This window comes from Nicotiana sylvestris, chromosome 3 (assembly GCF_000393655.2).
Source record: "Nicotiana sylvestris chromosome 3, ASM39365v2, whole genome shotgun sequence".
Lineage (NCBI taxonomy): Eukaryota > Viridiplantae > Streptophyta > Magnoliopsida > Solanales > Solanaceae > Nicotiana > Nicotiana sylvestris.
The window spans coordinates 208,447,924-208,471,824 of NC_091059.1; the positions used below are offsets into that span (position 1 = coordinate 208,447,924).

The window sequence follows — 23,901 nt, forward strand, 5'->3', positions numbered from 1 at the left end:
TTAAAAGATAAGAGATATTTCTCTTATTTGGTAATGAAAGAAGCGAATGTTAATACAATATCCGGTAGTACAAGATTAATTGAAGGTTCTGGAAGAGCCAATTTATTACTACCAGGAGGAACAAATTTGGCTATTGATGAAGCACTATATTGTAGTAAATCTCAAAGAAACTTATTAAGTTTCAAAGATATTCGCCAAAATGGCTATCATATTGAGACTACAAATGATGAAAAGATTGAATATCTTTATATTACTACAATAATGTCCGGTAAGAAATATGTGCTTGAAATGTTACCTGCTCTTTCCTCCGGCTTATACTACACAAGTATTAGCAGGATTGAAACACATGCCATAGTAAACGAGAAGTTTACTAATCAAGATAATTTTATTATTTGGCATGACCGGTTGGGCCATCCTGGTTCTAATATGATGCGTAAAATAATTGAGAATTCACATGGACATGCAATGAAGAATCAGAAGATTCTTCAATTTAAGGAATTCTCTTGTGTTGCATGTTCTCAAGGAAAATTAATTATTAGACCATCAACAATTAAAGTTATGATGGAATTCCCTGCATTTCCGGAACATATACAGGGTGATATATGTGGGCTCATTCACCCTCCATGTGGACCATTCAAATATTATATGGTTTTGGTAGATGCATCTACAAGATGGTCACATGTGTGCTTACTATCAACTCGCAATATGGAATTTGCGAGATTGTTGGCTCAAATAATAAAGCTAAGAGCACAATTTTCAGATTATGCAATTAAGACAATTCGTCTTGATAATGCTGGTGAGTTTATATCTCAAGCCTTTAATGATATTTGTATTTCAACTGGGATAACAATTGAGCATCCGGTTGCTCATGTTCATACACAAAATGGCCTAGCAGAATCATTGATCAAACGCCTCCAATTAATTGCTAGACCAATGCTTATGAGAACAAAACTTCCCATTTTCAGTATGAGGTCATGCTATTTTGTACGCAGCAATACTTGTGCGGATAAGGCCCACAAGTTATCATAAAGTCTCCCCATTGCAATTGGCTTTTGGTCAGGAGCCAAATATTTCCCATCTTAGAATTTTTGGTTGTGCGATATATGTTCCAATTGCTCCACCACAATGCACAAAGATGGGTCCTCAAAGAAGGTTGGGGATATATGTTGGATATGAATCTCCTTCTATTATAAAATATCTAGAGCCGATGACTGGAGATTTATTTACGACAGGATTTTCTGATTGCCATTTTGATGAATCAGTATATCCAACATTAGGGGGAGAAAATAAGCAATTGAAAAAGAAGATAGATTGGAATGCATTATCACTGTTTCATTTAGATCCTCGAACAAATCAATGTGACCAAGAGGTTCAAAAGATTATTCATTTACAAAATATTGCAAATCAATTGTCAGATGCATTCACTGACCTACCAAGGGTGACTAAGTCACATATTCTAGCTGCTAATGCTCCAATTCGAGTTGATATCTCGGCAGGACAATTAATTAAAGCAAATGAGTCTAAGCCATGCTTGAAACATGGTAGACCAATCGGTTCTAAAGATAAAAATCCTCAAAAAAAAAAGGAGCAAGTGATCAAAATGAACATAACACAGAGGTAGTGGCTCAAGAAGAGCCCCAAGACGTAACAAATGATAAGACCTTAGGAGAGGTCCAGGTACCTGAAAATAATAAAATAAAGAGATATCAATAAGTTATGTCTCAATCGGGAAAATATGAAACCGAAATAATATTGTTATCGATAACATTTTTGCTTATAATGTTGCTGTTGAAATAATGCAACAAGATGAGGATCTTGAACCAAAATCTGTCAATGAATGTAGACAGAGAAATGATTGGCCAAAATGGAAAGACGCTATCCAGGCAGAGTTAACTTCACTTGGAAAACGTGAAGTCTTCGGACCCATAGTTCGAACACCTGAAGGCATAAAGCCAGTAGGGTATAAATGGGTTTTTGTGCGAAAACGAAATGATAAAAATGAAGTCGTTAGATATAAAGCACGACTTGTGGCACAAGGGTTTTCCCAAAGGCCTGGAATTGATTATATGGAGACATATTCTCCTGTAGTGGATGCTATCACCTTCAGGTATCTCATAAATATGGCAGTGCAAGAAAAACTTGATATGCATCTAATGGATGTTGTTACAGCCTATTTGTATGGATCATTAGACAACGAAATTTTTATGAAAGTACCTGAGGGATTTAAAGTGCCAGAAGCATATAAAAGTTTTCGAGAAACTTGTTCAATAAAGCTTCAGAAATCTTTATACGGATTGAAACAATCAGGTCGTATGTGGTACAATCGCCTGAGTGAATACCTGTTGAAAGAAGGGTACAAGAATGATCCAATTTGTCCTTGTGTCTTTATAAAAAGGTCTGGATCTGAATTTGTTATAATCGTCGTGTATGTTGATGATTTAAATATCATTGGAACTCCTGGGGAGCTTCCAAAAATAGTAGACTGTTTGAAGAAAGAATTTGAAATGAAAGATCTTGGAAAGACAAAATTTTATCTTGGTCTACAAATTGAGTATATGAAAGATGGAATATTTGTCCATCAATCAACATACACCGAAAAGATTTTAAAGCGATTCTATATGGATAAAGCACATCCATTGAGTACCCCGATGGTTGTGAGATCACTTGATATAAAGAAAGATCCATTCCGACCTCATGAAAATGATGAAGAGCTTCTTGGTGCCGAAGTACCATATCTTAGTGCAATTGGGGCATTAATGTATCTTGCCAATAATTCCCGACCAGATATAGCTTTCTCAGTAAGCTTATTGGCAAGATTTAGTACTTCGCCAATACAAAGACACTGGAATGGTATTAAACATATCTTCAGATACTTCCAATGGACCATTGATATGGGTTTATTTTATTCAAATGAATCCAAGCCATCATTGATTGGTTATGCAAATGCAGGATATTTGTCTGATCCACACAAAGGTCGATCTCAAACAGGCTATTTATTTACAAGTGGAGGTACAGCCATATCACGGCGTTCGACAAAACAAACTATGGTTGCTACTTCTTCAAATCATGCAGAGATAATAGCCATTCACGAAGCAAGTCGAGAATGCATTTGGTTAAGATCTATAACTCAACACATTCAGCAAACATGTGGTCTTTCTTCGAAAGAGAATATTCCAACAATATTGTATGAAGACAATGCTGCATGCATAACTCAATTGAAAGGAGGATATATCAAAGGAGATAGAACAAAACACATTTCACCGAAATTCTTTTTCACTCATGATCTTTAGAAGAATGGTGAAATAGATGTACAACAAGTTCGTTCAAGTGATAATTTGGCTGATTTGTTCACTAAGGCGTTACCAACCTCAATATTTGAAAAGCTGATATATAAGATTGAAATGCGTCGTCTTCGAGACATTAAGTGATTTTTCATCGGGGGAGTAACTACACGCTGCACTCTTTTCCTTAACCAAGGTTTTGTCCCACTAAGTTTTCCTGGTAAGGTTTTTAATGAGGCAGCAAGCAATGCATATTATAAATAACTATGTACATCCCAATATTTTTTTGTAAGTTTTTAATGAGGCACACTATCTTACATGGACATCCAAGGGGGAGTGTTATGAATAGTTTGTACATTAGATACTACTTTGGATACTACATTGGATGTTCATGTTGTGAATAACTTAAAGATTAAATTTCTTACTTTATGTCCATCATCTTTACTTTTTATGCCTATAAAAAGGTCATATAATTACAATAAAAAAATACACCAAAGTAAAAAAAGAAAACACTTCTCCATTCTTTCTATCTCTTTCTTATTTACATTTTACTTCTTTACTTTTATTTTATGACACAATGCTAATCACGTAATCGCCTTTCCCTCTCTATTTTTCTCTCTTGTTACAAAACTCTTCTTTCTCGCGCTCTTTCCTCCATTTTGGCGATTTAGGGTTGAGAAGAAAACTTTCTCTCTCCTGATGAAATGGCAAGATCTCTTACTCCTTCTAATCTACCATTGTCTTTTGTATTACTACGAACATATATGAGTACTTCACTAGAATTTTCGTTGTTTTAAAGTAATTTATCGGTGCGATTTTGCGAGATTCACCTTGGTAAAGTACTTTGTAGCTCTTCGTCCTCTCCTTGCTAATCTGTTGAAAGATCAAATTGGGTTTTTGATTATGTTTTCCTAATCTCTGAATTTCAGTAGTTTTTGCATGTGCTTTTGATTTAGGTTTTCTCTGCTCAACTTTGGTTATAGAAGAAGAAGGTTTTTTGCCCACTTCAAAACAGTAATTATAATAGTACTGGGTGGTTATATTCTTGTTTCTGGTAGGATGAACTTTTCTTGATTATTTTTAATATAGAATTCATAGTTTAATTAAGATGAATGGGAACTCAAAAAGTGAATAGTTTGGTGGGTCCATGAGTAGATTTAATTCATGTGCAGAGGCGAACCCAAAATTTTGAGTTTACGGGTTCCTATAACAATTTCAAGTTAATATACAATAATAACTGGGTTCATGATCAAATATATATACTGATATTTGGTGAATTTCTTAATATATATACTGGGTCTAGAAAAAGCTACTTGGTTCACGTGAAGCTCTAAGTTCCCCTTATATCCGCCCCTATTCATGTGTACATGTATTGTTCTATTAGCAGTTTCGGTTGCTCAGGAAAATGATACGATTCTTTCGTTTCTTTGGGCCACTGGCCATCCACATTTGATTTTTCAATAGAAAGGTAATAACCCTAGACCCTTGCCCCGAGAAATAAATTAAACCAATTAGAAAGATGATCTAATGTAGTTGAAAGAACCTACAGGAATGGCTGATTTGTGGATAATAATTATAGCAAAACAATTTGAAAAAAGAAGTAGATAAAGAATGAGAAGAATCTGAAATCTACTAAAATGCCTAACATTCTGGGACCACAAATAATAAATATGTCAACGTAGTTTTGTGATTTATAGATCTCATAGATGCAATGAGAAAAGAAAAACCTGAAAGAAGTATTATTGCGAAAAGTTTAAATTTTGACATATTGGCCATTTTTTGCCGCTCACATGTAACATAATATGGATATACCACTAAAAGATGGATAAACAAGTTACTTTAAAATAAAAACCATTATCTTCTTATTCATCACTGGATGATAACAGGTCGTAATAGGTGAAATTTGCAATTTTTTCTAACAGAGTTCTTATGTCTATATCTGTTGTTAAGAGAGACCAAAAGGAGTAGCAATTAAACAAAGATCATCCTTTCTTCCGCCAGCTACCCCAATTGTTTCGGTCATATTTAAATTGTCTGGAGCAATTCCATGAGGAGTCTTCCAGTCGAAGTGATAAAGCAGTTGAGCTAAAGGATGTCCGACATTAACTAAACCAAATAACAGTCCTGGACACATTCTTCTTCCTGCACCAAACGGAATAAATTCAAAGTGGTTTCCTCTGAAATCAATAGAATTATTCTCAAATCTCTCAGGTATAAAACTTTCCGGATTATGCCAATTTGTAGATTCTCTTCCAATTGCCCATACATTCACCAGAACTCTAGTTTTGATGGGTATTATATATTTGTCAATTTTTGTTTCTTCTCTGCATTCCCTTGGGATTAATAGAGGAACAGGAGGGTGCAACCTTAATGTTTCTTTAATCACTAGGTTTAGATACTTCAACTCTTCTAGATCAATATCCTCAAATGTTCTCTTTCCTTTTAGGACTTCTCTAACTTCAAGTTGTGCTTTAGCCATAACACTTGGATTTCTTATCATTTCAGCCATAGCCCAAATAATTGTTGTAGCTGAGGTTTCAGCTCCTGCTAAGAACATGTCCTGCATGTAAAGGCTAACGTTTCAATATTGTACTCTAGCATAAATATTAACTTCAATGTTTAAATACTATAAATAATAAAATGAAAAAAGAAAACAAAATGAAATATCTCATATGGTATTAGACTTACAAAAATAACACTTTTGATATTCTCATTTGTGATTGGAGTTCCCAATTCGCCACTCTCCATGACTCGAAGTAGAACATCGATCAAATCTTCACCTCCAGTCTCACCATTGCTCTTCTTTCCGTTAGCTCGACTTTCCTGATGCTCATTAAGGATATTCTCCAAAATTGCATCTACCTTTTTGTGAACCTTCAACATTTTGGACTTCAATCCAGTAATCTTGTGAAGCCATTTTCGGGAAGGGAACATATCAGCCAAGTCAAATCCTGCAGCTAATGATGATATGTCCTTCACCAACATTATCAACTTATCTTGATCATGAATCACTTTCCCGAAAGCTGACCTACAAGTTACTGAACTTGTAAACCAAAACATTTTGTCTGATAAGTTAATCAATGAGTCATCAGGCATGGAGTTAACGGATGAAATGAGACTTGACATCTCTGCTTGTCGAATTGAATTAAATGACTTGACCATCTTTGCGCTAAGAAGTTCCACGATGCACACTTTGCGCATATTTCTCCAGTGATCACCATATGGACAAGTTATAATGTCTGTGTAGTTGTAGAAAATAATATCTCCGGCCATAAATTCAGGCCTAGTAGCAAAGCGAAGGTCTTGAGTTTTCATAATTTCTTTTGCCATCTCAGGTGAAGATACAACAATGATCGATATTTCTCCAAGACGTAAGTGAAAGATTGGCCCGTATCTTCGCGATAGACTTCTGAGAGTATGATGTACTGGAAGGCGGCCATTCATAAATAGGTGCAAGTTCCCAATCAAAGGTGGACTCCATGGCCCTGGAGGCAATATTTTGTTAAAGGTTTTTGATGCCTTCCATATCTGAACTAAACGAAAGATGAAGGATACGAATATCAAGACTGAAATGAAGATGGAAGATAAATGTTTTGCCTCCATTTCAGATAGGAAAGGATCGTATATTATATTATGGAGATACATGCTTCATGTTTATATAAGGGAATGCTTGATGAGGAAAGCTAGTATACTTTTTCTCATTTTTTTTTTTGGAAGCCTCCAATATTATGTGGAACTGATAAGAAAATAGTCACTCATTAATTTCCAAAATTAGTGACAAAATTGATGTAAGCGAGCCACGTGAAAGGTGGCAAGAGAGGGACTGAGTGTTATGATTTATAGATACTTTCAACTGTCAAGATTGGTTTGCCATGAATTTTCTGCCATCATAGTCATCAACTTTGTTACTAAGTAGTAGTAAGTATTGTTTTTAATTGGTCTTGTTCTATTTTTAGCAGGTTGGAGGGGCTGTAGATTGATATTCAATAGTACTATGTTTTGATTTTAGTTGGTCTTGTTCTATTTTTAGCAAGTTAGAAGGTCTGTAGATTGACTGACGAATATAGTAGGTTCAAGAATGGTGTGCAGTGAATTTAACACCGCAATTTTGACTTTTATTTGGTGTTATTTGAAGGGGAATCTTGGTAACTGGTAAAGTTGTTGCGATGTGACCAGGAGGTTACGGGTTCGAGCCGTGGAAACAGCCACTTGCAAAAATGCAGGGTAATGCTGCATACAATAAACCCTTGTGGTTCGGCCCTTCTACGGACCCCGCCATAGCGGAAGCTTAGTGCAACAGGCTGCCCTTTTTTGGTGTTATTTGAGAATCACATTATCCCACTTTCACAACAAATTTGCAAGTAGATAACGTTAGCTCAAAGGGAATGTTATGCCTAAACTTAAATATAATAGATTTGAATGAATGTATTGTTATCAATCATAAAAAAACCAAATCAAAACACGACTACTAAACATCACACAAATCAGTCATTATAAATTGGAAAATTTTTAGGTTATGTAAATGATTCTGAGGCACTGGCTTTCCCAATAAGCAAATCAGCATTTCAATTCCAGAACAGTGTGTTGTGCTCCATCCTTAAAATGCTGACATTACTAAACTCATAAACGATGCAACGGCAACAAACCCTCCAAATTTGGAAGTCACAGTAGCTGCATTTGCTGTTGGTGGACTTGCAGTCTTGTTACTTGAAGACGAATCTGAAAATATATATATTTTAACATATTAGAGGCCGTGTAATTTAACTTATTGAAAGTAGCTGATAAGAATCAAGTGCATGCTGAAGTAATAAACAGTCGGTGTATTTGGTAAAGGAAAGCGTTGAGAGTACTTACTGTTAGAGGCTGAAGGAATAGATGGGGCTGAACCAGGTGAAGCAGTGGCTATAATGGAGATAAAACTCAGGTTAATTAGTTGCCAGAAAAATTAATAGTGCAAAACAATGTTAGTCATGATCAATGAAGTTAGTGTCTCCTATGCAATGAATAATTGTTTTAAAGATCAAATATCTAAAAGAAAAGAATTACTTAAATCAAAAATGAGATTCAATAATGACTATATAAAATAAATTTAGCAAATTAGCGGAAAAAGTACTTATACTCTCATTATATTACTGGACATTGATTTAACAAGATCAGGCATCAATATCTATTTGATTAACAATAGATCATTCATCCATAGTGTTTTACTACATTATTAAAAACCACTCTCTCCATTATGTTCAAATTATATGTATTCTACAAAAGCATTCATCCGGTGCACAAAGCATCCCGTATTCACGCAGTGTCTAGGAAAGGGTCACATCCAAATAGATGTGATGTAGACAGTCTACCATAATACAAACATTAGTGACTGTTTCTACGGCTTGAAACCGTGGCCTATAGGTCACATGGAGACAATTTTATCGTCCCTCCAAGATTCCGTCAACTATGTTAGCATTCACTAAGGTAAAAAGAAAAGAAAAAAACATGCATCCATACAAAACTCGATTCAGAAATAAAGTTGCGTACCATTTTTGCAAAGGGAAAGATCAGGTTTAGCACCACAAGCTTTTGCAAAACTCAAAGCTTCATCTTTGGTAACATTAAAACTCTTCATTAAATCAGCATTATCAAATACAGTACAAAGACATTGCGCATCACTCGTAATAATTTCCTTCAATGGCACACAACAAGTTGCTGGTGGATTTTTGGAATGTGATGTCAAAGCAACTTGACATGGCATCAATTTTTGAACACATGGCATATCTAAAATACCACCATTATCAGCAAATAATGCTCCTAATAAATTTTTATCAAGTTCAATACCATGGGATAAACCCACAAAAACCCATGAAAAAATTACAATAAAAGAGGAAGGAATAATTGATTTGGAATAAGCCATGGGTTCTTTGATCTCTCAAATTCAGAAGGAAAATGCCTAATAATTATTTTCTTTTATGAATTTGTGATGATGAAGAAGGCATTAAGTGCATATATATAGGGGAATGAATGTAACTGCTATTTTATTTAGGAACCGTATTTTCAGGCAGTTACAAAATCTTAATAATTCAATTCAAAAGTACTTATTTGTTTAACTACTTGCTATTTTTGAATCTATTCTTCGTTTAACCAAGTGTCTAGAATATTCCCTAATTTTCGTTATTAGTAGTGACCAAGTCATTATATTACTAAAGTTATGTACCTAAAATTTAGCTAATTCTCGATTTGGAATTGCTATTTTTTGACTTCAATTTATTGGCTACGAAGGGTTTAGAACTTCCATTGCCGCCGCATAATAAGGCGCGACCAGACTTTTTTTCTTGTTAACTCAAATGAACCAGATTTATTGCAATAATTATATCTCATTTCCAAACTAGTTAGAGTTGGCTATATGAATACTCGTTGCTTCATTAAAGCTCAATTCATGTCAGAACGAACCACATTTATTGATGAAAGAATTATAAGAAAATACACATGACTTCACCCCATAACAAAAAATGACCCATGTTTTTAAGTTTTACCCGACCTAGCCCATATTGGATATATTTTGAAAGCGCTAGCAAATTCAATTTTTTTGTTCTTACAATCATTGCTTCTAAAAGCTGTGGAGTTAAATTTGTGTTCTCACAACCATTACCTTCACTCTCTCTTTTTCTCACATCTTCTACATATGCTTCAAAGGGCCGTATATTTTTTGTTTCTCCTCTTGTATCACCTGGTTGCAATGTAAGAAAATTGAAGAGTAAAAGTCCACCATTGAAGACCATTCAAAGCTTTGCTTTTGAAAATGGGTTTTTTAGTTTGTTAGTTGTTTGGATTGGATGTTGTTCCAATTGATTGAAAATATCAAAAGGAGTTCAAAATTTAAATTTGAAGTGATTCGGAGTAGATTTGAGCAAGATTTGAGTTACATTTCAGAAAAGACGCAAGGAAGAAGACGAAGTCAGTTTTTTGTGTAATTATGTATAATCTTGTATAATAGTGTATATGAGTGTATAAACATCACTTATGCACTATTATACACTTTATACACCTTTATACAAGCGTTTGTAGACGAACTTCTTCCACGATTTTCAGTTGTAATTCTTGTTCAAAACCAGTCCAAATCTCCATTAAATGAATTCAAATTTTACATACAATCTCCTTATACTATTTCTAACAGGTTTAAATAACACTCACTCCAAATTTATCATAAAATCAAATTTGGAATTTAGACACATATATTTAAGCTTGTTAAAAATTTAATTTTCACCACCCAAATGGATTTGGTTTGTTAAACTAATATTTGAGTCACAATTACTGATTCGAAAGTTAATTTAAAAGCTTGAGGAATCTTTTTTAAAAATTAAATAGTAATTTTGAGAACTTATCGGAGATGAATATTGAATATTAGCCTATTATTTTTGGGCTAGTTAATTTGTAAATTGAAATATGGACTATAAAATTGAAAAGTAAGGAGCCAAATTGTTCTTATGTGAAATTTTCCCTTTATTGATTATCAAATGTGGCAAAAGAATACTTTTGGAGGAGGGGAGACCCTGCTTTTTCATGCTATAATCGAGTCTGGCATATCAAAAACCATAAATTTGAACTAGTATGACTTCCTATATTTAATGTGAAATTCAAAGTATAAGAGACAAGTAAATAGAAGTTGTCGTTATGGTTCATAGAAGAAGGTGTTAGGCTTCTCATTGTTGATTCTAAAGGCGGTAGTTGCCATCTATTCATGTTCATTGGTCATTTGACTTTTCTTGACAATGTGTCCCGTGAGGTGTGGCCGCGACTAATTTAGATTTGCGTCGCGTAATGCTCATTAAGGGAAAAATTCTCTTCCAAAAAAAATATCATTCTCAAGCTTAAACACGAAACCTCTGATTAAAAACGAAGGGATCCTATCCATCTCACCACACCCTGGGTGGTATGTTCCCATCACTTGCTACAAAAGATGCAAGGAGCATCGAATCCGTTTCATCGATGATTAGCCTGTGACCATTCCTTTATAGAATTTGTTTCCCCTTTCAGTAGTGTCTCGCCCCCTTTTTAACTAACACAAATGCAATATCATGTATTTATTGATTTTGGTCTGTAAACCAACACAAATGCAATGGACAGAAAGTTACTTTACTTGAAACACTCACTCAAAGGATGACTTTCCCTACTACCTTGCGGCATTTGCAAATTTTTACATGCCTCCTTCCTCTCAATGGCAGTAGAAATACATTTAATAATTAAAGTTACAACAACAACAACAACCACCCAGTAAAATCCCACTAGTGGGGTCTGAGGAGGGTAGTGAGTACGCAGACTTTACCCCTACCCCGAAGAAGTAGAGAGGTTGTTTCCGAAAGACCCTCGGCTCAAGAAAACAGAAAAATAAAAGGGAGAGAATATTAGTATCACCACATAAATCATAGGAAAAATAGGAACAACATTAATATGTCATGCATTGAAAAGTGTAATAGTAAGACACAATATTGCCAATAGTTATCTTAGACAAAAATCCCACCAGACTAGTCTCATAGAGGTACGAAGTAAGGCAAGACTCAACTACCTCCTAACTTACGACCCTAATGCTAAACCTCCACATTTTCCTATCAAGTGTCATGTCCTCGGAAATCTGAAGCCTCGTCATATCCTGTCTGATCACCTCTCCCCAATACTTCTTAGATCGCCCTCTACCTCTTCTCGTGCCCTCCACAACCAGCCGCTCACACCTCCTTACCGGGGCATCTGGGTTTCTCCTCTGAACATGCCCGAACCATCTGAGCCTCGCTTCCCGCATCTTGTCATCAATAGGAGCCACGTACACCTTCTCCCGAATATCATCATTCTTAATCTTATTCATCCTAGTGTGCCCGCACATCCACCTCAACATCCTCATTTCTGCTACTTTCATCTTCGGGATATGTGAGTTCTTAACAGGCCAACACTCAACCCCATATATCATGCCTGGTCTAATCACCGCTTTATAGAACTTACTTTTGAGTATCAGTGGCACTCTCTTGTCACATAGGACTCCAGATGCTAACATCCACTTCATCCATCCTACCCCAATACGGTGTGTGACATCCGCGTCGATCTCCCTTCCCCCATGGATAACCAACCCAAGGTACTTAAAGCTGCCTCTACTTGAGATGGCATGTGATTCAAGCCTCACATCCACGCCCACTTCCCCCGGCTCAGCGCTGAACTTACACTCCAGGTATTCCGTCTTCGTCCTGCTCAGCTTGAAACCCTTAGACTCAAGAGCCTGTCTCCAAACCTCCAGCCTCCCGTTAACACCGGCTCGCGACTCATCAATCATAACTATGTCATCGACGAATAGCATGCACCACGACACATCCCCTTGAATATGGTGCGTTAACGCGTCTATCACCAGGGCGAATAAGAACGGACTGAGCGCAGAACCTTGGTGTAACCCCATTACAACCGAAAAATGGTCAGAGTCACCTCCAACTGTCCTAACCCGAATCTTAGCCCCATCATACATATCCTTAATAGCCATAATGTAGGGAACCGACACCCCTTTTGCCTCCAAGCATCTCCAGAAAATTTCTCTAGGAACCTTGTCATACGCTTTCTCTAGGTCAATAAACACCATGTGCAGATCGTTCTTCCTCTCTCAGTACAGGTCCACCAACCTCCTAATAAGATGTATAGCTTATGTAGTAGAACGACCAGGCATGAACCCAAACTGGTTGTCGGATATAGACACTGTCATCCTCACCCTCGCTTTAACCACTCTCTGCCACGCTTTCATGGTATGACTCAGTAATTTGATACCCCTATAATTGTTACAACTCTGGATATCACCTTTGTTCTTATACAATGGGACCACCGTATTCCACCTCCACTCACCCGGCATCATCTTCGCCTTAAAAATAACATTAAACAACCTAGTCAACCACTCCAAACTTGCTCTCCCCACACACTTCCAAAATTTCACCGGAATCTCGTCTGACCCAGTCGCTCTGCCCCTACTCATCTTACGCATAGCTCCCACGACCTCCTTAACCTTGATATGCCTGAAGTACCCAGAGTCACGATGACTCTCGGAATGCTCCAATTCGCCTAGCACAATATCTCGATCCCTTTCTTCATTCAGAAGTTTATGAAAGTAAGTCTGACATCTCCTCTTAATCTGGGCATCTTCCATCAATACTCTACCGTCGTCATCCTTGATGCATCTCACTTGGTCCAAATCTCGAGCCTTTCTCTCTCTCAATTTGGCCAGCCTGAATAACTTCTTCTCCCCACTTTTTCCCCAGTTCCTCGTATATACGACCATAAGCCAATGTCTTAGCCTCCGCAACCGCCATCTTAGCTTCCTTCCTAGCTGCCTTATACCTCTCCATGCACGCTCGCCTCTCCTCCTCACCTATGCTCCCCACTAACTTCAGGTACGCCTCCTTCTTCGCTTCCACTTTACCTTGGACCGCTTCACTCCACCACCAGTCTCCTTTGTGCCCACCAGAGACCCCCGTCGAGACCCCTAACACCTCTCTCGCAGCCTCCCTTATACAATTTGCTGTCACTGACCACATAGTGCTCGCGTTACCACTGCTCCTCCAAGCCCCCATAGCCTATAACTGTCCTTCCAACTCTTGGGCTTTATCCTTAGTTAAAGCTTCCAATCTGATTTTCGGTCTTCCTCGAGCAGGCCTTCTCATCCTCTCTAACATAATACCAACGTCCATCACCAAGAGCCTATGTTGCCTCGCGAGTATTTTACCCGAAATCACCTTACAATCCTTGCACAACCCTCTGTCACACCTCCTGAGGAGGAGATAGTCAATCTGAGTTTTCGCCAGCATTTTGAAAAGTAATCTGATGCTCCTCTCTCTTCGGAAAGCTAGAGGTCGCAATCACCAACCCAAAAGTCTTGTTCGAAAATAGCACAAAATATATCAAATTAGAATAGAAAGTAAAGCCTCAAAAAAATCACTACAAGCCAACAATAATCTAACTATGCATGCGCAAAATTCAAGAATAAGCTAAACGCGTCAATAGCAAGTTATGGCTTCAAGTTGATAATGATATTGAAACATGTTTCACGCGTCTATAGTGAATGACTTAGCTTGGGCAAAAGGAGGATTAGTATGAGGTTCAAATTACACTCTCATGTTGAAGATTCTTATCCCATTGTTGAAACAGAAAATATGGTTATTGAGGAAAATATCAGATAACCTTTCTTTTAACGCAATGCATGATTTATCAGGATCTGGAAAAGAACTATAATCATGAGAAATGCTTTACTACAAGCATATTAACAGAGGTTACCAAACAGAAAATAAACATGCAGTCATTGTATTATATTGCCAAAAGCAAAGCCATAGAGGTGCAGGTTCTTTCATCTAACATTATTCAATTTTGCACGTAAAAGACTCCCATCACCAAAAGAGTACACTTCAAGAGCGCCCATTTCATCTAATGACATATATCTGTACAAGTCAGTACAACTACTACATGGTTGCTATTCCCCAAAAGATTAGATCAGCCATTGTTTTGCACAAGGACCAGGAAAATAGATTAATCTACTCAGCTTACAGCATATAAATCAGAGCTCAGCCATTGTGATGAAAATCTGCAGCATTAATAACACAAACCACTTTTTCAAGAGAAATTGTTTTTGATAATCTCATATCAGAGAACTGCGTGGAAAAGGCAGTTATAAGCTAGAACGGAGCAAAACCAGATATTATCTGCCAAGGATAACTCGGTTTACAATATCAACAGGCAACGCATAAGCAGGATCTATAGGTTTTATTCCTGGATATTCAAGAAGTGAAAGCCCTGCATTACAGAAAAACCAAAGATTAAGTAAGCACAATTGGGTCAGCAAACGTCAATCTAGTCTCATGGAACATCCCTAACTTTGCTTCTAGTTTTCATTACTTGACATAGTTTTATCACTTCAATAAACAGCATATTAGAAAGGCCAAGAGTTGAGCAAGGCCACTGGTGTAGGAATGTCTCTACAGTATGAAAAAGTTGTTCAAGGATAAAACTGGGAATGCAGCAACTTACACCGGAGGACACTACACAGTTAAGATGATAGATCTTCCAACAGTCCTATGTGCGACTACTATTTTTGTTTTTTACATAAATCTGGACCTTCTAGAATCACCTTGATGCAAAAGGCGCATTGCAATCTCTTTCACAGAAAACACAACTTAAAACTAGATATCAGATACCAAACCTCTACCAGCAGGTTATGATTTATGAACATCCTCATTAGCTTGGATCTCATCTAGGTTTAGCATGCAGATGTAATCAGTAAAAAAGATCTATGACTCTATGTTATTGTGGATCAGCTTCAGGTCTTCTAAACAAAGACTTCTGAGATTACATCCCAAAACATGATGTGAACTTACTATACTTTGAATGATGAACCATGGTATCATCAGAGAAAAATACACATTAGCCATTTCACAATACGGCCCCTTACCAGCAACTCCAAAGTAAGTATGGAAGACATCAACTGCATCATCTGGCCTATCTGAAATTCCACCATTCTCCTTATCCTACATCCGTGAAAGGAATAAAACTCATGCTTAAAAAAAATGTAGGACAACTAAAACAAAAAATATAGTCCCAAGCTTCAAGTGAAAGGGAGTTGTTATATTGAGATGTAACCTGACAGTCCAGAATAAACTTTACAAGCTTCCCCTTGTCAATCCAATGGACCCTGTCAATCATAATTAAGCTGGAAAGAACCCACCAAGAATAGCAGACCTGAGAGGAAATGACATGAATAATAATAAAATTCAAAAGTGACTTGTCAATAGAAATTTCAATGAGCAAGAGTGACAAACATCAGGAAGCTTCTCTGGGCGCCCATTTAGACCCCCAGATTTAACTTGTCTTTCACATAACCACCAACCAAGGAGGTCCTTATCAACATGATGTAGAGACCCTGTAATTGCGAGAGCTGCCACACAACAGAAAACTGCAATGGTAACATAGTCAAAATTGTGTTACGGTAATGCAGCAATAGGCAACTCAAAATGTTAAGAAGACTGCTGGAAATATGGAACTAAGTGGAATATAGAGGTTGAAAACCAATGAAGAGATGCTGCTTTTCACTAACAGATATGCCATTACTGTCATAGCAAAGGAACACATTCATTCTGCAAAACCTGTTCCTTTCATGTGAGACAAAGAAGAAATCAAAGGAAGGATGGATTTTTCTCCAAAGCATTCTCAGATTATGTCCATTAGCTGTTCATCAAACTAGGCCCCACAAACTGATCCATCCCCTCGTGAATATGTCAAAGCTGCTGACAACTTGGAGTACTACTCAACATCAGTATGGCATTATCTTTTAACTTATCATTTATCCTTTTGGTTCTTGCCAAGTAATCCCGGTTTATGAGGGTGCTTCTTGTCTTGGTTGATGATAAAATGATGTCCAGATCATGAACTCAGGTTAAACTGATAGTCGGGCACTGATATTTTTTTCTGACAACAGAGAAATCTTCGAGGACCAGTGGATAATAAGCAGTCCGGCTTTGATATCTTAGGAATTAATTAGAACAATCAGGGAATGGATCCCTTTAGTAGCAGTAAATGCAAATAAAAGGTCTGTGTGGATGTTTTCCAACTCCAAAATCAATAGAGTTAGACTTTACAGTAGAATAGACGATCTCACTTGCTTTTCAGTTCAGAAGCCACTGTAAGTATGATAAATTGCATGATTTCTATATGTGACATACTTTGCCCAGCATGAGATTCTGCTCCTGGTGTGCATCCAAATCCACCATCCACATTCTTGCAACTTAAAATATATTTCACTGCTTTTCCAACATCAACCTTATCTAACTGATGCATCAATGCGAGTGAAAGGATCGCAATGTAAGAGAACCTACGCAAAGTATATTCAGGTCATTATATTTTCATTTCTCAAAAGAAGATATGGCTTAAACCTTGGCCTTATAAGTAACTTTAAAAACTAGAAATCAAATAACGGATCCTAAATTTAAAACAGCAAACAAAGTGAAGCTGCTACCGTGTATCGACTTCACCCCATATGTCACCAGAAAAGGATCCATCTTCGTTTTGCAGGGCTGCAATATCTGGCTGAAAAGTTAAGCTCACCACAGCGACACCCAAATTTCTTAATAGTACTTCACACTGCCAATGTCGAGAATGCCACCTTTTGTGATGAGTACTCTTTATGTTAGTTTGACCACGTTTTTTGTTTTGTGATGTTAAAATGGGAAAATGAGTAAATGCTAGCATTGCAGCAGAGTTCATGAGTTCATAGATGTTATACATAGATCGAAAAGATATGTACATGGAACCTCCAAAACAGTCGTAAATGTCAGAAGACATGAAGTAGGATACAACTCGACACCTTATCAATGTCAAGAACATGTATTTTATCAAATAACGCCAAGACTTGAATAGCACTAAGTGTATACAGCACGTGCGGATCATGTCCAATATTACCACCAAATCCATCTGCATATTATACAAATATAGAAGTGAACCTATACATACAGATCAAGTAGATCAGAACATGAAGTGACTCCCTCTCAAGGGAAAAGAAAAGACAAAAACAACATCCATTAAAAAAAGCAGTGGGCACAGTATAGCTGCAACATTGAAACACTGACAAAAATTCAATGCCAGAAAGAAAGAAAAAAGTGCAAGCTACAAACCAGATTCGTGTTGGCACTGCATGACCCATGAAATAACTTCATCTTGCTCCACAGCAGCAAGCTTGCCCATGATATCCAGAGTTGTCAATCCCCAGTATGCCCCATTTAATCTTAGATGCTCCATCACCACAGATTCAAAATCATCTTTCCTCTGAAGGTATATAGGCACGTATTAGAGAAAGCAAATGATAGAGTGACAAGAAAAGTGCTTTGGTGGGTTGGAAAAGAAAGGAACTCATATCAGGTACTTAAATTCCATAAAGGATATGTACGAAGGAATCATCTGACATGCGTGAGAATAGTGGGAGGAGATATAAGGAGCACTTGCACAAAGTGAGATTCTTCCGTCTGATCAAAGATGAAACCAAAACAGTAGAAGTGCAATTCCAAATAATCTCATTCAAATAATTATAAATCATTGCAACATCCCACATTTTCAGGTATCCAGGATGTCACTAACAGTAAGGGATAAATCTCAAGGATCAATCCCGCAGTCAATCATATCTGAAAGACTGCAAAACCATCCCATCTACCAGAGAAAAAGGGAAATTCCAGAGCCATTCCTTATGTTCAAACAACACCATGTACCACTTCTTTAAGGTTGGCTATAATACCCTTCCAAATATGAAAACCATAATTTTGGAAGTTCAAATAATACTTGTCTGAAGTACTCTAAACTGAATGATATTAGGATGCTCAAGAAGAATATATCGTACTTTAGCAAGTAGAGTAGAATTGGTATCATGAGAAGTACTAATGCCAATGCCCCATTCTGTTTCTCCTTCACAACTCTGTTCCAACCGTCCAGTGTACTTTCCTGGCTTCAAGAGTATCTCTTAACTTGTTGGAAGTATTAAACACATTGTAGGAGCCTAGTTATTTGCTTTGAGCACACAGGTATCTGAGTGACAGATTGGATCAGGGTGGCGCAACAGCCTAAGCTCAGATTTCTAGATATCAAACCAGAGAGTCTATTGGACGAAAAGTAATACTGGGCGAAAGGCAGAGGAAAATCAGTAGATATGAAACAAGATGAGTACCTTCTCAACTGCTAAAATGAACTTCACATGTTTTTCTACCATCAGCTCCCCCATCCTGCAGTTATCATGGCTCAGAACTCAGATAATCAAAATAGGCCAAAGTGGAAGATAAAAAATATGATTCTATTAATCAAAAATATGATTCTATTAATACAAGGTCCTGCTTTTGTTTTATATCCTATTTTCAAACTTGTAACACAGCCCGGCTAAAACCAATCTTTTACAGTATCTTTAAACCGAGTTAATAACATGGAAAATCACCACGGAACTGCAGGAGAGCCATAGCCAGGATCAATTAAAACTAGCCTGGTCAGCGAGAAATAGTGTGAATCAACATGTTTAAGCTGTTTAATGAAACAATATCTCATCTTTAAGCAATAGAACATTCTTTTTTGTGACGACAGTGTCCATCGTTCCATCGGGTACCTACTTTCTCAATTATCACATATTTAAGCTGAAAAGAGTTCCCTGCCATTTCTCCATTTTTGTGTTCTGTCTGTCTTTTTCACCAATAAATTATTGGAGCTTGTGAATTAATGAAAGGAAGTTATTATTTTTTGAGTCACTTACGTACAGGTCAGTTGCACATTTTAGTTTCAGAAATTTCCATATACAGTTCAACGAATTCATGGCTGAGGGGAATCCATGCAAACAAATATATTCCTAGCACATCCCACAACCAGAAAAAAGAAAAATGCACGCTTCTACAAAACAATAACCACAGAAGAACAGGGGAAAACAGAGTCGAAACTAAACACACACACACACAAAAAAATAAAAAATGCATCAATAATGTTGACAAGGGTAGGAGAGAATAAATAATATACAATCCCTTGCTATATAAACTGCTAATAACTCAAAAAAAAAAAATCAACATATTGGCTACCTAAAATCAGATAAGTTGGGAATACGATTCCAATTTTAAGGCTTTTCCCTCTGGCAAAATGCGCACGAATCCTGTGAAGGAATTTGATGATGAAATTCAGTGGGAATTAGATCGTTACTGACCGACGAAAGGGCCCTTCTGTTACGCCGTCGTACTATTGGTCATAATATATATTGCTATCTTATGCGACGTCGTTTTCATAAAATTTCAGTTTTCCCATTCGGTCCATAATCTCTTGAGTTATTTAAATTGGCACCACATTTGTGGAACTTACACTTTTATCTATATCTATTTAAAATGAAAATGAGAACACGTAATCTTATAAATCTCTTCGTCTACTGAAATAATTGTTTGCACGTTTTTTAATTCAGAACTCTAACATTGGTAATCTACGGCTACGCTATTGGCTCACAAATCAATTTTTTTCTTTCCCCTTTTACGAATTGCTGGCTTTTTAGAAATAGAAATATTCTCAGTTGCCAAATTAAATACCTTTATATATTAATATTAATAAGCCACACTTTGAGGAGGTTCAGGTACTTGCTTGCCCACTGAAGGGCAATTTCGAAATTGTACAGCGCCACTACGAGGATTTAGGACACCTTCTCTATTTTTATTAATATCTTCTCTTACAGCGCCACTATGAGGATATATTAATATCTTCTTTATTTTTATTTTCTCACCTTCCCTTACTTTCAAATTCTTTATTTTATCCTACGTTCTAATGGATTATAACTGTATAATTTGAGTAAAATATTCCTATTATTAATAATATTCATATGCTTCACCGTTGCCAGATTTAAATTTTGTGATATGAGTTTAAAAGTTTTTGAGTACAACTTTTCTCTTTATATTTCATGGCTCAAGTGATATCAAGTAAAAACTTCTATGTTCATCTGTCGTCACCTAAGTTAGACCTTAGACATGCTTTTTTTTTTGTGAGCACCAAATTACTCATCAGTTATTGCTCGACGTGAATGTTATTTCAAAAGTTATCTTCTTGCAATACAGAACCAACTTGCTCAGGAGAAAAATAGGTACAATATTCATCTAGCTTTTATAGCTGCACAAGGGAATTCCTTGATTGTGTCTGACTATGGGCAGGTATCGAGCCGCTTACCAGTTATAATAGTTTGCATTTACTGAATTGGTAAGAAAATGTTAACGTTTTTCTTATAATTAGTTGGAAATTACGATTCTTATACTTCTTGCCAACTGTAAGAACATGTTAAATGCTTCCAAAACTGATGAAGATTTCGATTTAAGGACTGTTATAAACATGTATCCTTACATCCATGAAGTTGTTGAAAAAGGTCAGGTACTTCTTGAATGGCATCCTCAACCAGCTAAATAAAAGCCACCAGTTCCTTTGCTAAAGCTAACTGCAAAATACTTATTGTGGATAGTAAAACTTTTCAGATTAATACCTAGAAGATAGGATAGCTGTTTGATTTAATTACCCTTGTATTTTACACCTTTCTCAGCTACTTCCAAGAGGAAAAATTCCGCTTCTTCAAAAGCACAAGAATTTTAGTGCAGGAAGTTAGATTTATTGGGATTTTGATACAGTATAATACAAATTCCTTTTTAGGATGCTTTAGCTCCTGAAAGAAAGAAGGCAAAAATGCTCAATTTTTTAGCTGCGTACGACAGAACTATCAGAACTACTGTTAGACTTGACGCCAAATAGAAGGTACTTTAGCATTTTGGGACAAAATATCTATTTAATTCCCTTAATTTCTATAGAATTTGGTGGGTTTGTATGACCTAAATGAATACTATTTCATACTCACGTTAACCTACAGGAAGCTAACGAAACACTTCTATAGTATCAAATTTAAAATACGCGAGTTCGGACTTGTTCACACACTTCTAGGACGGGCACGCTGGATCCCATCAATAAAATATGCAGCTGGATTCGTGAAAGGTTACATAGTATGAGCCTCTATAAATACTCCAGCGCAGGTCCATCATAATACATTTTTGCTCTATTCTTTCTGTGTGTTGCCATCGTCGCTCCTTCTGAGAAAAAAATTAGGTTGTCACGCATGCCATGCTAACTTCTGAAGTTTCTGACAGAGAAGTGTTGCCGCTGTCACTATGTGCGCCATTTTCGAGATATCAAACAATGCAAAACCAGAGGAGCTTTGATGGAAATTGCTTTTACAAGTATATCTTCTGTTACCCTTTACTAGACTCATCTCATTGTAAGAAAAGGAAAAACTGAGAAAAAAATAATTAAAAAAAAAGAAGAAGAAAAAATAGTATTCTGCTATCGTATTTGCTGTGCGGGTACATCTCTCAATATCTAGACTTCTATCTCTCTTTACCTGAAACTTTGGAGTTCACCTCTTAAGTTTGATCTCATGCTAAATTTAGTACCAATCAATTATCTGTAAACTCGGGTGATAGATTTTGCCATTTATTCTGTTTCTTTCAAGTCATAACTTGATAAAAAGTTTGAAAGTTATATGTTCAAGATGAGTTATCCAAAAGTGAAATATTTGTAACTTGTAATAATTAAAACTCAATGTAGTTCTCATAAAATAACTTTTTACTATAACTTAGATCCTGAGACCGATAAGTACAAACTCCAAGATTTATATGCATTTTTTTGTACTAATGAAGATGCTCCTCTGCCTATGTAATATACAACTATATAATATTTTTTAACAAATGCACCCATCGTAATCACTGACATTCATTCATAAGGTTTTCTTAACGATTGATTTTTCATTTCACTAGCTATACTTCTATTTAGTCTTTCCCTCTTTAGAACAAAGCCTTTTGGCATCAACGTACACGTTAATAACTTATTCTTTAATCAAAGTTAACAAAACAGATAATTTTTTCCAATTTTTCCTGGGATTGGATACTTCCTAATTACTGATTGTATAGACTCTGCTCACTGATAACAAAGAAAAGCTTGATAGTTCTTCAAATGACTAAATATAGCCTTCTTGAGGCTGGTGTCATCTTTTTGGTTGAAATTCATATCATGGCAATGTTGATAATTTATGTATTCCTACATGGAGAGTATTGTCATTTAGGGATGAAGGTGCTTTGTAACAGAAAAAGATCATGTCTGCTTCTACGAGTCAACAATACACTAATATCTTATTCTACTTATTTTATGCTGATACCCTCTAACACCAACAAGCTTAGAGTGCAATCGAACCTTTGACAGGGCTAACCGCCTAACAATATTACCTACATCAAACAACAAAACATAAAGAAAGTATAAGGTCAAATTCTTCTTGAATTACTGCTCTTATTAAATTTTGCTTGTTTCACTGTTAAACTGCCGCCTTAAAATTTTTCTCTTTGCTTATTGTTTCTTCTGTGTACATTTAAGATCTAAAGCTTTTTGTAGTAATAATATCAATCCAACACTGTGGAAGACATCAGGTTCCCTTGTAGTTTCAACATTGCAACAAATAATCAGTGGTATACTTCAAAAGATGGAGTCTCACACTTGACTGTCTATGCACCATTCTTCTGCTTCTCAAATCTTGCTTTGTCATTGCCTTGATTCTAAACTTGATATACCCACCCTTATTTCAGTGTTGCTAAAGCTTATTTGACATAATACTTTATCATCTTTGTTAATAATAATGCTAATTGCTGCCATCTTACACAGGCTTGTGAAGGTGCTACTGGAAAGCTATAAGTTTTTGTGTAACATATGAATTAGAAATAGAGGGATTAGAAAAAACATCATTTATGTAGTAGCTATCTATGGTCTCCTATTACTCTGTAACATTTTAGCAACAGATCTGTATCTTCTCTTTCTCTTCTAAACACAAACTCACCTTCTTGCTAACGACAGTACAACTTTGTTCAGGTTGGGCCCGGGCAAAGCTCGGGCTACCCCACTAGTGCGTTATAAGCCATTTGACAGCTACTAAGTTTACGGTATTCTAAAACTCCTTCTCGATAAACGGAATAAAGAATCTGAAAATACAAACAACAACATACCCAGTATTATCCCACCCTGGGGCAGACCTTACTCCTACCACATTAATGAAAGC

General features: G+C 36.4%; 4 protein-coding genes and 2 long non-coding RNA genes across 8 annotated transcripts; 2 read left to right on the forward strand and 4 right to left on the reverse strand.

The window, feature by feature from the left end:
* Positions 1 to 3,838: 3,838 nt before the first annotated feature.
* LOC138888781 (uncharacterized) lies at positions 3,839 to 7,193 on the forward strand. Its single transcript, XR_011406336.1, has 2 exons — positions 3,839 to 3,988; positions 6,617 to 7,193. It is a non-coding gene; the product is annotated as an uncharacterized lncRNA (long non-coding RNA).
* Positions 4,752 to 6,926, reverse strand: LOC104221050 (premnaspirodiene oxygenase-like). The gene is made up of 2 exons (XM_009772030.2): positions 5,970 to 6,926; positions 4,752 to 5,841 (listed from the first exon to the last, which is right to left on the reverse strand). The coding sequence occupies exons 1-2, from the start codon at positions 6,924 to 6,926 to the stop codon at positions 5,227 to 5,229; spliced, it is 1,572 nt and encodes a 523-aa protein (XP_009770332.1). The 3' UTR covers positions 4,752 to 5,226.
* Positions 7,194 to 7,822: 629 nt separating the features above from the next.
* Positions 7,823 to 9,258, reverse strand: LOC104221045 (non-specific lipid transfer protein GPI-anchored 3). Its single transcript, XM_009772022.2, has 3 exons — positions 8,811 to 9,258; positions 8,136 to 8,183; positions 7,823 to 8,000 (listed from the first exon to the last, which is right to left on the reverse strand). The coding sequence occupies exons 1-3, from the start codon at positions 9,181 to 9,183 to the stop codon at positions 7,879 to 7,881; spliced, it is 543 nt and encodes a 180-aa protein (XP_009770324.1). The 5' UTR covers positions 9,184 to 9,258; the 3' UTR covers positions 7,823 to 7,878.
* A 4,195-nt stretch (positions 9,259 to 13,453) lies between these two features.
* LOC138888616 (uncharacterized) lies at positions 13,454 to 13,861 on the reverse strand. The gene has a single exon (XM_070170510.1). The coding sequence runs from the start codon at positions 13,859 to 13,861 to the stop codon at positions 13,454 to 13,456; it is 408 nt and encodes a 135-aa protein (XP_070026611.1).
* A 706-nt stretch (positions 13,862 to 14,567) lies between these two features.
* On the reverse strand, positions 14,568 to 20,013 carry LOC104221046 (geranylgeranyl transferase type-2 subunit beta 1-like). Of its 3 annotated transcripts, none has more exons than XM_009772024.2 (10): positions 19,871 to 20,013; positions 18,985 to 19,039; positions 17,945 to 18,095; positions 17,628 to 17,744; positions 17,290 to 17,356; positions 16,997 to 17,145; positions 16,097 to 16,230; positions 15,918 to 16,016; positions 15,730 to 15,805; positions 14,568 to 15,074 (listed from the first exon to the last, which is right to left on the reverse strand). In XM_009772024.2, exons 2-10 carry the CDS (start codon positions 19,036 to 19,038, stop codon positions 14,980 to 14,982), a joined length of 942 nt encoding a protein of 313 aa, XP_009770326.1. In that variant the 5' UTR covers position 19,039; positions 19,871 to 20,013; the 3' UTR covers positions 14,568 to 14,979. The 3 variants fall into 3 exon arrangements, with proteins under 3 accessions (XP_009770326.1, XP_009770329.1, XP_009770325.1); XM_009772027.2 differs by having other exon boundaries at positions 17,290 to 17,360; XM_009772023.2 differs by having other exon boundaries at positions 17,290 to 17,360; positions 17,628 to 17,773.
* Positions 20,014 to 20,653: 640 nt separating this feature from the next.
* LOC104221047 (uncharacterized) lies at positions 20,654 to 23,650 on the forward strand. Its single transcript, XR_709637.1, has 4 exons — positions 20,654 to 21,563; positions 21,676 to 21,835; positions 21,950 to 22,039; positions 23,511 to 23,650. It is a non-coding gene; the product is annotated as an uncharacterized lncRNA (long non-coding RNA).
* The last annotated feature ends 251 nt before the right edge of the window (positions 23,651 to 23,901 follow it).